The 12,520-nt window shown below is 36.7% G+C and overlaps 2 protein-coding genes across 3 annotated transcripts in view; one reads left to right on the plus strand and one right to left on the minus strand.

The window, feature by feature from the left end:
- The first annotated feature begins 3,679 nt into the window (after nt 1–3,679).
- The window catches only part of LOC149562552 (tRNA (5-methylaminomethyl-2-thiouridylate)-methyltransferase), a 212,782-nt gene continuing 203,941 nt past the window's right edge, over nt 3,680–12,520 (plus strand). For both annotated transcript variants that reach the window (XM_089826042.1, XM_089826043.1), the window contains exon 1: nt 3,680–4,183. In XM_089826042.1, the coding sequence (XP_089682168.1) occupies nt 3,809–4,183 (375 nt within the window). In that variant the 5' untranslated portion in view covers nt 3,680–3,808. The remainder of the gene's footprint in view (nt 4,184–12,520) is intronic.
- On the minus strand, nt 5,288–8,386 carry LOC149562553 (uncharacterized). The gene is made up of 5 exons (XM_089826040.1): nt 6,905–8,386; nt 6,480–6,776; nt 6,244–6,368; nt 5,873–6,149; nt 5,288–5,765 (listed from the first exon to the last, which is right to left on the minus strand). The coding sequence occupies exons 1-5, from the start codon at nt 8,042–8,044 to the stop codon at nt 5,379–5,381; spliced, it is 2,226 nt and encodes a 741-aa protein (XP_089682166.1). The 5' UTR covers nt 8,045–8,386; the 3' UTR covers nt 5,288–5,378.

The raw sequence follows: 12,520 nt of genomic DNA on the forward strand, positions 1-12,520 counted from the left end.
TTATAATTTCCACCTTGCCTTAGCCCCTCCCTGTTCTGTCATTAACAACTAGGACACCATTTCTACCTGCCAATGGTGGGGCTTGCTCTACGACCCCTACTCCTAAGCTTTCCCCTTTGTCCACACCCCTAGGAAATCTCAAAAAGAACAAGACCCAAAAAAAGTCGAAAGTTGAAAAGGAGGAAATTGACCTGGTAGACTCAGATGAAGAAAATGAGGGGGGACAAGAGGGTCTGAGAGACTTGCTAAGAGTAGGGTTAGAATGAAACAAAAAACCTGTAGGGACTAGGAGATTAATGAGGAAATTGAGTATGAAACCAGTGAAAATGAGGAGAAAAATACAAAGAAGAGAGTGGGGAAGGAGGAAGAGTTGGAGGGGACGAGGATTGAAGAGCATAGCTCAACATTGAAGGAAATTAAGACTCAAAAAAAGGTCAGCTAGGAAACTACTCGTTTGTTGGCTAGTTTCACTATGAATATAGTGGACTTCACTTCTGGAGTGACCCCTTCTCCAGGAAAGTAGATTGATGACTTGCTGATGACAACGACTTCCCCTATGCGCATGGATGCAAATATTAGGAAGATGGTTTCTACTTACCCCATGTTGCTACAAGTTTAGGCTATGAAGGCTAGGAAATAACAATGTGTTGGTTGCCAGGAGCTGTCAAGTAATGTCAAGGAAACCAAGCAAGAGATGGTGACACTTAAAAAACAATTTGAAGCCTTGGATAAGAGTTCCACCACTCTCTCCAAGTTTTCCCATAAGGTCACTCATGTTGCTGGAGTCACTCTCTAACTTTTACAACATGAGAATGATGAGGAGAACCTTGGTGCAGAGGACTTTGATAAGTTTTATGGCTTCTTGGCGGACGAATGGGCCAAAGTCTTGATGACCAAGAAAGAGAAGGAGAAGGCCAATGTTTAGGCCTTGTGTTTTTTATTTTCTACTGATTACTCCCTGTTGTATACCCAGCTAATACTTTTATTATCAAGCCATTCACCCTTGAAGATTGTATATTTTTTTGGTCTTGGTTTAAACTCTACAATGAACATACATGTAGTAATGTAGATAGTCTAGTTTTTATTTTTTGGTATAACTTTATGCACTCTACTAGATACTCTGTTAGATATGTTCGATTGATGCTTTTCACTGGTAGTTTTGGTATGGTTACTAGTGGTTATGTGAATATGTATGTTTGTATATGGGCTAGGTTTACTCATTGGGTTGCTATGGTTTTTGATGTTTTGGGTAGGTGGGATACTGGTAGTATTTTGTTATTGATGGTTTAACTAGGGTTATGTACTGAAGACCAACCCCCTAGTTTTGGTTGCTATTAATTAAAAAAAAAAGTTAATTTGATTAAAATAAGATTTCATGCAAATTAGTGATAAATTTAATTCCATGCACTTACCTCGTATTTCGATGCAATTGCTTAAGTGCAATTTGTGCTTAATTTTAAGCATTGAGTGTTACATTGTCATTTTTTAACAAGGGGTGCATGCGCCAAAGTTCCTGCCTCCATGTTTTTATGGTTGATTGAAGTAGCTTTTGCAATGATCTCTATCTTGTCAATGCCTTTGTGTTTTACTGATGAAAACTTATGGCTCAAGATTAGTTTTTTATGTTTAGTGAGGAACAAATGGAAAATGTTGAAGTGTCTTTTAAAATGGAAATGTTCATAACATTTTTCTGTATATATACAACTAAGTTAGTGTTGATATCAAGGATGCTTATGACCCATGGGATATAATGTTTATACAAAGAGAGAGCTAAAAGAGAGAATGCTATGTTATTATAAGGACAAGTAAAGCTAGAATAATAGAGAGAGGTGAAGAAAATTTGAAAAATATTAATAATTTTATTATTTAAAAAAATATATAAATAACAATAAAATTTATATTGTATGAATGAACTACTCATTTCTACCAATTCAATTATAAGTTGAAATATTTAATTAAAAAAAATGTTGATTACTTAAATCAAAGTATTAAAATATGTAGTAAGTTTGAGGGGTAGTACTAATGATATAAAAAAATTGAGCAAAATTGTAAAATAGTAGAAGATAATAAATGCATTTAAAATAAGAAATATATTTAATTCTATATTTGATTAACATTTTACAAATTACGAAAATAAACATCAATGCAAAATTAGTAATAAATATATTTAAAATAAGAAGTATAAAACGTTGAAGTTTATATTTGAACTTGGTAGGGAAAATGAATAGACATTTTTGTGAGGTGAAAGATAAAAATGATTGTTTTTTTTGAAGTTTATCCACTTGTCACAAATGTTGAAAAGATGAAGTTGCAACTAATGCATTCATTAATAGAGGAGTTATAAAAATGATTGTTTGTTTTTAAATTTATCCACTTGTCACAATTGTGGAAAAAATAAAGTTGCAATTAATGTAGAGGTGTTACAAAAATATTTGTATTTTTGTTGAAGAAAATCGAATTTTTTCATTGCCTTTTTCATCATGAGCCAATAATTTTTTTTAAAAATTGTATTTTTCAATTCCAAAAAAACATGCAAATTAATATAACTTTTGCAAACATTAGTATATCTTGAAATTTTTAGATTATGTAACTAATATGGAACCTCATGATCCCTGCCAAAGGTAGGAACTAATAATGGAAAAAAAGATAATTAAGAGTCTAATCCTATTTTTGTATCACTACTTAAAATTTAAAAATAAGCTATGAAAAAAAAAGGCCAAATTGAAAAAAATGGCAAATGACTCCACACAATATTTTCGCTCTCTTTTCTTGTCTTTTTTTTTTTTTCTTTTTCAAATCATCTATCTATAAATTATTTTATTATTAACTTTTTATCTAAATATTCTATATATATTATATTTTGATGGAGGGTTCAAAATTGCGAAGAGGCAACCCAATGAAGCACGAAGCCTGCGAGCTACCAACTAACGAAGGCCAAACTAACGAAGCCCACTACATAGATTTTTTAGGGACCCGATACGAGCCCACTTGTGCCTTAAATCTCTCCGGCTTAACGCTAAGGATCGAGGGACAGCCTTAAATCTCTCCGGCTTAAAGAATTTAATCCCACTTCTAGTCATGATGAAAAGGCCTATATAAGAGCACCTATTAACTAGAAAGCAAAAATGTTGATGGCACAACTTCGAACTAGTTCACATCAGTTGCGATGTGAAATTGGTCGGTGGCAAGTTCCAAAGGAAGAGTGGGCAGATATAACATGTTTATTTTGTAATATGGGAATAGTTGAGACAGAGCAGCACTTTGTCAAAGACTGCCTAGCTTACAATGACATCAGATTTGGTTATACAAAAATATTGCAGAACAGGGACTTCAACTATTTATTCGAGAAAGATCAAGTGAAGAGAGCAGCGGATTTGATTACCAAACTTTAGAGAAGGAGAGACAAGTTAACCGAAACTTTACAACGGACTAGTTTCGCTCCTAACTCGAGAGGGTGATTGCATGGGTCCCATAGACTACTTTAGTCTCGTGGACGTCATTAAAATCTATCATATCATATCATATCCACGCAGTCTACATCACCCAGTGCACAATTCTGGCCTCATCCCTTGTGATGTCTGTGATGTCAAGCCTTGCACTCAACAAGAATTGTTCCGTGGTGGGCTCTCAAGGGCCCATTGACAATATTCTATATTTTAACCCTTTAATTAAAAAATAAACAAATCAATGGGGAGAGTGTTGAGCAGCGTTTTGAAGATATTGTCTGGTTTTAAGGATACTGTCTGGTTTTCCTTATAACAGGATAGTGAATTCTGCAAGTACAGGTTACCATGTTTGGTTGAGGTGGATGGCGCTGCTTCAAGGCACTCGAGGGCTTCGCCTCTCCGTTCATGTAAAATGCTCACATAATCCTTCCCCATCCTATTCAAAATACTTTCGATTGAATGACGTGAATATTACGCCGTACACAAAAATTCGAAAGAGCCCAATTGCTACTGCAAATTTGTATCAGAAATGTTATTCCTCGTCCGCAACCGTGGCCAGGGTTTCCCACTGGACTGTTGAAGAAAGGTACTTGAAGTGCTGCTTGGCTGGGAAGGAGCAGCAGCCACTGAGAGTCGCAGTACTGATCAGCGGAGGAGTGGACAGCAGCGTGGCTCTCAGGCTTCTTTGTGCTGCAGGCCATTCGTGCACGGCCTTTTACTTGAAAATCTGGTTCCAGGTACGATTTTCTCTTTACGAGGATGCATCTATGGGAACAAAGGATTTCGAAGGTGTATAACATAAATGAAGTAGAGGATGAAGCACTTTGTCTTTTGACATTTGCAGTGACGCTAGGTAAAATTATATAGTATCACTGGGCTATCAGTTTTAGTGTCGAAGATGACTAGGACCTTTGCAAGCTGATTTTTTTATTAGGATTATGGCTCGAGGGATAAGAAGCTCAAGCCAAAGCTCTATGTTTCTTATCATAAATAATTATAATTGTCTTAAATGCAATTTAGTAAAGAATTTGTATTCCAAAGTAAACTCTCCTTATATTTGCAATCGAAGCTGAACCAATAAGATGCAAACGTGCAATCATACTTCAACTTAGATTGAACAATGACTGTGGCCTAGTGTATTCTGATATCAAGTTTTAAGCTACAAAAACTAATAGGAGTTCTATGACCAAAACATTGGTGCTGTTGTTGGATGATTCGTGACTTTGACTTTTCCTGTCCTGAAAATGTGATCTCTCTATTGGTGAAGTTTCTTAGTTTCTACATCGAGTGCGTGATTTGTCTGGCGTCGAGTCTGCCAATCTAGGCCAGGTCTGCAAACACAAACTTGTCGTTTGAAGTTTGGACTTGACCCAGGACAACTTTTTCTCCTGCTCTTATACTAGCCTTGTTTGCCTCTGCTTCTTCTGTCCTTTCTGACATCTGTAGACTACTACTGTTTAAAAATAGCTTGGTTCAGATATGTAAAAAGAATGCGAAGGAATTCCTTTAAATCTTAGTGGCCGATTCGTGACACGAATCCGATTCGGGCACGTGAATCGGATCCGTGGATTCGGGATTTTTTTTTTTTCCCAATTATGATTCGTGGAGGATTCGTGCATATATATATATATATATATATATATATATATATATATATATATATATATAATTATATATATGCATTATATATACTAAAAAAAAGAGAAATATACATAATTCTAAAACTAAATCATTTCATAGTATGAATCTAGTATACTTGATCAATGACATTGATAATTAATCTATTTTCACGATTATAAAGGAAATCAACACATTCACATTGAATTACTGAAAGTGAAAGCTTGTAACATTCAAAATATAGATCATTAAACTTAAAGTTTATAACATGATTTACTCATAAAAGAGTCAAGAGTCAACACTAAAGTTTTTTATTTAATCATCAAATGGATTTTCAAGAAAATCCGCATCAGAGGGGTACTGGTGAGCTGCAAGTGCTGCATCTGTATTAGTAGAGGAACCCAAACCACTAGTAGTAGAGGGGATTGTTAACTCATAATCCTCCTCCTCATCATCCACATCAATCAAAGTGGATCTAGCAAGATCTCGGATGGTCATATCTAAATCAGGAGTCTCGGGTGCTACATCCCAAAGCTTTTTGGGCCCCTTCTTGTACTTAGGATCCTTCCGTGACAACAAGCGCAAATTGTTGTGAATGAACACAAGGTCTTTTGATTTTTTTGGAGCCAACCGGTTGCGTTTGATTGAGTGGATAAAGGAGTAAGTACTCCAATTCCGCTCAGCGGCAGAAGAGCTGGCAACCTAAAGAGAAATTAAAAATTATCAATACAACAATCAAGATAAATAAATTAAATAATAAATTCAAGGAATTGAGAATGTTAACCTTAAGCTTAATTTTACAAACTTACTTGGGATAGGACCTTTATGGCAAGAGGTTGGAGATACGTGAAGGCTTGCCCGTGAAGGTACCACCATTTGATGGCACCCATCCTGCTTTGGTCTGCTATGGCAATAGGGTCGAAATCCTCACCTGAGTTGAAAGCAGCAAATTCACTCCTCACAATTGCCCCAATCTCTGGATCTTGGAATATCTTAGCTAGTGCCCTCTTATACCCATCTGCAACCTCTGCATCTCTAAATGGTGGCACTCTACCTGGAAGGCGAAGTACATCTGCACTATAGTACCTGGGGATAACAAAAGACAATTGAACACTATCAAATATCAATAGCACAAACATTGGATAAAATAAGCACAAACATTTGATAAGAACTACAGTACCTCGGGGATAGAGCATATGCAAGGAGGTGCAAAGGTGTGGTCATCTTGTTCCATCGATGATGAACAATTTTTTCCACCTTCTTGTAAAGGGTGTCCTCAGGATCATTCTCCCTCCTTTGTATGGCCTAAGATATGAAATATGAATAATAATTATAATTAGTGAATATGTCAATTTAAACTTTAGAATCTAGATATCTCTCAAATAAAAAATTGTTGTAAAAGAGAGTAAAACTTACCATTTTAATTTTTTCCAGCATACTATCCATGGAATCATAAATATCCCCAAGGCATGGCTCATCACTATCTGCGAAGCGAAGCATTGCCATTATTGGATCGGTGATTTCCAACACATAACTCACAAGACCCCACCAATCCTCATCTAGTATCATTCTTCTCACATTTAAAGCCCTTGCTGTATTGGAATTCTTCCAAATGCCCCATTGGGGGCTAATGACCATATGCTTCAATGCTTCTTTTACCTTCACAAGTCGTCTCAAGACGATTGTGTGAGAGGCAAAGCGGGTTTCAGCAACCTAAGAACATGTTAAACTCAAGTTAGTAAAACATTTAAAAATTAAAACATGTTAATGTAAACAACAACAAAAATTAATAATTGTGGAATCCAATAATATTCAATTATATATTAAATATAAAAATTTACCTTCAATAACTCCAAGTCCGAGAAACTCCTAAAAATTGCTTGTGACATGTGGTGATTTGTCACAAACATTTGAATCTCTTCAGCTTCCTCATATATCCTTTTCACCCAATCTATTTCGGTGCCAATTGCTTTCATCACTAAATTGAGAGAGTGGACGGTGCATGGTGTCCAAAAGATATGATCATATCTAGACTCTACAATTATCCCTGCAGCCCTGCAAACTTTTGCATTGTCCGTGACCACTTGAACAACATTATCAGGACCCACTGACTCTATGGCATCAATGAGAATGCGTGAAATAAATTCTGCATCTTTCACTTGCCCTTCACAATCAACTGCCTTCAAGAACATTGCCCCCTTAGGGCATACAGCAATAACATTGATCAATGGACGGTTTCTACAATCTTTCCAACCATCCGAAATAATAGACACACCCGATTGAACCCAAAAATCTCTTATTGGTTGAAGTTGAGCCTCTACATTTTTCCTCTCATCATGTAATATGGTAGTGCGCAACTTCTCATAACCAGGCGGTTTGTAACCATGGGGTGCATCATTTATTGCTTCCACCATCTCCCTAAAATAAGGTGATCTAGCAAAATTAAATGAAACACCATTTGCAATTAAACAACGTCCAATTTTGTGATCAGCAATGTCTCTCTTTTCAATTTGGAATGCCCTATCTAGTGGGCCTCTCTTGCGGGTGAGTGGAGATGGGTCTTCATCTTCATCATTTGTAGTTGGCATAGGCAAAAAAGGATGTGTTCTTGTGTTTGTTTGATCAAATGATGGTGTTGGTATATTTGTTTTTTGGGAAGCACCACGTTTTGCTTTTGCAACTGCTCTATCAGCATCATCTTGCTCTTTTGCTAATGCTGCTATTTGTGCAACTGGTAATCCCTTCTTATCACTACCTTGACACATGTGAATTCCTTCACCCGCAGGGCCCAAAAAATGTAGTTTCACTCGGGAATAGGAGCTTCTATGTTGTATGTTGCAAAAATTACATTTCCATATGTATGCCCCACCCCCAGGACATTGTGCAACTCTTGTTGTGTGTCTCCATAAAGGAGACCCCTTATCAATTTTGAAGCTTGGTGATGCAGCCCCACCCCCACCCACTGAGCCTTGACTACTCATTGTTCTATTCTTGCAATCTAGAAAAAGTGAAAGAAAACCATACTTCACACTTGCACAAAAACTTGAAAATTTGGAAAACTAAAAATAAATCAATAATCTATGAAAGAATTCAAGAATATGGTTGAAATGCATACCTTAAACACTTCTTGCAAGGTATTTGAAGCTCCACAACCGATCTCCTTCGAATCCAAGCACTTCACTTCAAACTAGCAAGTATGAGAGAGCAAAATGAGAGAGCAAAATAGAGAGCAAAATAGAGAGCAAATGAACTTGCATTGTGATTTAGAGGGTCGTTTTTAGGGTTTAGGGCCTTTAGGGCAAAAAAAAAACATTAAAAAATGATAATGGGCCCACGTTTTTGCATTCTCCTCCTTCATTGCTGCGGATTCACGCGGATCTGCGCGTGGATCCTCGAGGATCCGGGCAGGATTCGTAATCCTGCCTGTGGATCCGTAAGGATCCGCGGCCCGCGGATCCTTACGGATCCACAGGCAGGATTACGAATCCTGCCCGGATCCTCACGGATCCATACGTGGATCCGGATCCGAATCGGACCCGAGCCCGGATCCGGCCTTTTCCAGGCGAATCCGGTAACTAAGCTTTAAATGCTAGCATTTGACAATCAAATTTCACAAAACGTCTCTTTAGTTGGCTTAGGCTGGGAAGAACATGGGTCTGGTAGGCCAAAATTTGAATTCTGAGTCTTAGATAGGCACGGATTAAGTCTGCATCATAAGGTTGATGGGATGTCTAGAGAAATAACCCTGGATAGGTGTATGGATAAATATAACTAACGCATGGATAAAACGAATGTATTGGAGCATGTGTGCCAGAGGATTATGGCGACTAGATGCGTGAGAAAATGTGTATGGCTAGGGGAATGAACCCAACCTCGCACAAGATTGTGCTGTTTCTTGATATGTAGATGTATCAAGGCATTTCTTCAAAATGGGTGCAAAACTAAATGGGAAATTGCACGAGTATGCAGAATTCACCATCACAACACATATATATTTGATTGACACTTTTTCCTAATGGAATGGCCTTTAGGCTTAGATACTGTGCTCGAGGGCTGTTTCTTCCATTAGATTTACTTAAGACATGCCCCTGGCCTTGTTCATTGGAGTACAACAAATCTAAATTGGATGTGCTAGTTTGTTTGATTCAGCATTCAATATTTTATACATTAAACTTATAGCACATTCCTTGAAGATCTGTAACTTGAATCAAATAGAAGATAAAAAATACATCTTTATGTTTATGGTTACACTTTGAGAATAAAGAGATTATAACATGTGTATATGAAATGAAATGGTGGATAAAATCATAAAACATCTCCCTTTTTCTCTCTAAAAAGACATTTTGGGAGCAAAGAATTTCTAAATGTGTAAGTTAATGAAGTAGAAGGTGCAGCACCTGTTTACTCCTTTGTCTTGTAAGACTAGCACTCGCATAAATGAATGTAAAACACAATGCATACTGCATAAAGTAATAGATGTAAAGCTTTATTCATTGGATGTTCATTTACATAGAACTAGAACAGGGATAATCAGCCAAGGATTAGACATGCCCCTGTCTATGAGAGATCAATTTAAAAGGGGAAGCCACTGGTTGCAATTCTGTTGGAACTGCTAATAACTAATCAAAGAAACTAACAGAAGCTGATAGGTACCAACAAAATAGTTAGTTGCTAACAGAGTATTACAGTTGCTTTTATTCTAATTACGTTATTTCCCTCAAAGTATAAGTTTGGTTCTTACATGACAAAACAAAAATGCTTAGTATTAGGGATAGCAGATGTCCTTGTTGTATGACTACTTAGGAAGTTCCGTAGTGCCTTGTGAACTAGAAGATGCTTTACCTGGAATGTGAATTTTCTTAGTGACAGCCCTGAGCTTGTACATTTCTGTTGTGTTTTTCTTGAGGTAATGTGCTGTAATTAATTCATGCTCCCTTGTACTCTTCGCCATTTGCTCTTCTTCCGTAAGATGAGATTTAGCTTTTTCATGGATTGCTTTGAGTTAAGTGATTCTTGTTCCTTTGGTGCCAACTCACCCTTCTCTAGTTTTGTCAATTGGGCTTGTTGAGCAAGCTGTGCTTGAAACCTGTGCCCTTGTTCCTCCATCTCCACACATTGTTTTTTTCAAAATTGTAGTAGTTTCAACAACTTCAGCTGCAATCACATGTTGAGCAGACTTTAATTTCTGAAGCATGAGACAAAGATACCGAAACTGATAATCAATAGAGTACAAGGCTTCTATAACTTGCCCATCTGGACCTGGCAAGAAAGTGGTTCAATCGTATTGCACCTTAGTTGCTGATTCGTGACACGAATCCGATTCGGGCATGTGAATCAGATCCGTGGATTTGAGATTTTTTTTCTCCCAATTATGATTCGTGGATGTGTGTGTGTGTGTACTAAATAAAGAGAAATATACATAATTCTAAAGTAAATCATTTCATAGTATGGATTTATGATTCTAGTATGCATCTATGAATCTAGTATACTTGATCAATGATAATAAATCTATTTTCATGATTATAAAGAAAATCAACACATTCACACTGAATTACTAAAAGTGAAAGTTTGTAACATTCAAAATATAGATCATTAAACTTAAAGTTTGTAACATGATTTACCCATAAAAGGGTCAAGAGTCAAGACTAAAGTTTTTGATTTAATCATGAAATGGATTTTCAAGAAAATCCACATCAGAGGGGTACTGATAAGCTGCAAGTGCTGCATCTGTATTAGTAGAGGAACCCAAACCACTAGTAGTAGAGGGGATTGTGAACTCATAATCCTCCTCCTCATCATCCACATCAATCAAAGTGGATCTAGCAAGATCCCAGATGGTCATATCTAAATAAGGAGTCTCGGGTGCTACATCCCAAAGCTTTTTGGGCCCCTTCTTGTACATTGGATCCTTCCGTGACAACAACTGCAAATTGTTGTGAATGAACACAAGTTCTTCTGAGTTTTTTGGAGCCAACTGGTTGCGTTTGACTGAGTGGATAAAGGAGTAAGTACTCTGATTCCGCTCAGTTGCAAAAGAGCTGGCAACCTAAAGAGAAATTAAAAATTATCAATACAACAATCAAGATAAATAAATTAAATAATAAATTCAAGGAATTGAGAGTGTTAACCTTAAGCTTAATTTTACAAACTTACTTGAGATAGGACCTTTATGGCAAGAGGTTGGAGGTACATGAAGGCTTGCCCATGAAGGTACCACCATTTGATGGCACCCATCCTGCTTTGGTCTGCTATGGCAATAGGGTGGAAATCCTCACCTGAGATGAAGGCAGCAAATTCACTCCTCACAATCTCCCCAATCTCTGGATCTTGGAATATCTTAGCTAGTGCCCTCTTATACCCATTTGCAACCTCTGCATCTCTAAATGGTGGCATTCTACTTGGAAGGCGAAGTACATCTACACTAAAGTACTTAGGGATAACAAAAGACAATTGTACACTATCAAATATCAATAGCACAAACATTGGATAAAATAAGCACAAGCATTTGATAAGAACTACAGTACTTTGGGGATAGAGCATATGCAAGGAGGTGCAAAGGTGTGGTCATCTTGTTCCATCGATGATGAACCATTTTTTCCACCTTCTTGTAAAGGGTGTCCTCAGGATCATTCTCCCTCCTATGTATGACCTAGGATATGAGATATGAATAATAATTGGAATTAGTGAATATGTCAATTTAAACTTTAGAATCTAGATATCTCTCAAATAAAAAATTGTTGTAAAAGAGCGTAGAACTTACCATTTTAATTTTTCTAGCATAAATATCTTCAAGGCATGTCTCATCATTGTCGGCAAAGCAAAGCATTGCCATTATTGGATCATTGATTTCTAACACATAAGTCACATGACCCCACCAATCCTCACTAGTATCATTTTTCTCACATTTAAGGCCCTTGCTGTATTGGAATTCTTGCAAATGCTCCACTGGGGGCTAATGACCATATGTTTCAATGCTTCTTTTACCTTCACAAGTCGTCTCAAGACGATTGTGTAAGAGGCAAAGCAGGTTTCAGCAACCTAAGAATATGTTAAACTCAAGGTAGTAATACATTTAAAAATTAAAACATGTTAATGTAAACAATAAAAAAAATTATGGAATCCAATAATATTCAATTATATATTAAATATACAAATTTACCTTCAATAATTCCAAGTCCGGGTGCTTACTATTTTTAGTAAGTAAACAGAGCTCAGAATTCTTGGTATTTTAGTGTTGGTTTGGAAGTGTCTCACCGAGAGCTTTCCAACAAGCTATTGCACGTGCTTATCCAAGTTCATTTGGTTAGTTATTTTGATGCCTGATGAGTATATGGTTTAGTGACTAAGTGACTTTAAAAGTTCATTTAACTTGTCACTTTATTTTAAAAAAGTATTATGTTCACTTAAGTGACTAAAGGACAAAAAAGGTGTTTTATCCCACATTGCCTAAAAGGGCA

This window comes from Cupressus sempervirens, chromosome 4 (genome assembly GCF_028749045.1).
Source record: "Cupressus sempervirens isolate cs-2001-9-10 chromosome 4, ASM2874904v1, whole genome shotgun sequence".
NCBI lineage: Eukaryota > Viridiplantae > Streptophyta > Pinopsida > Cupressales > Cupressaceae > Cupressus > Cupressus sempervirens.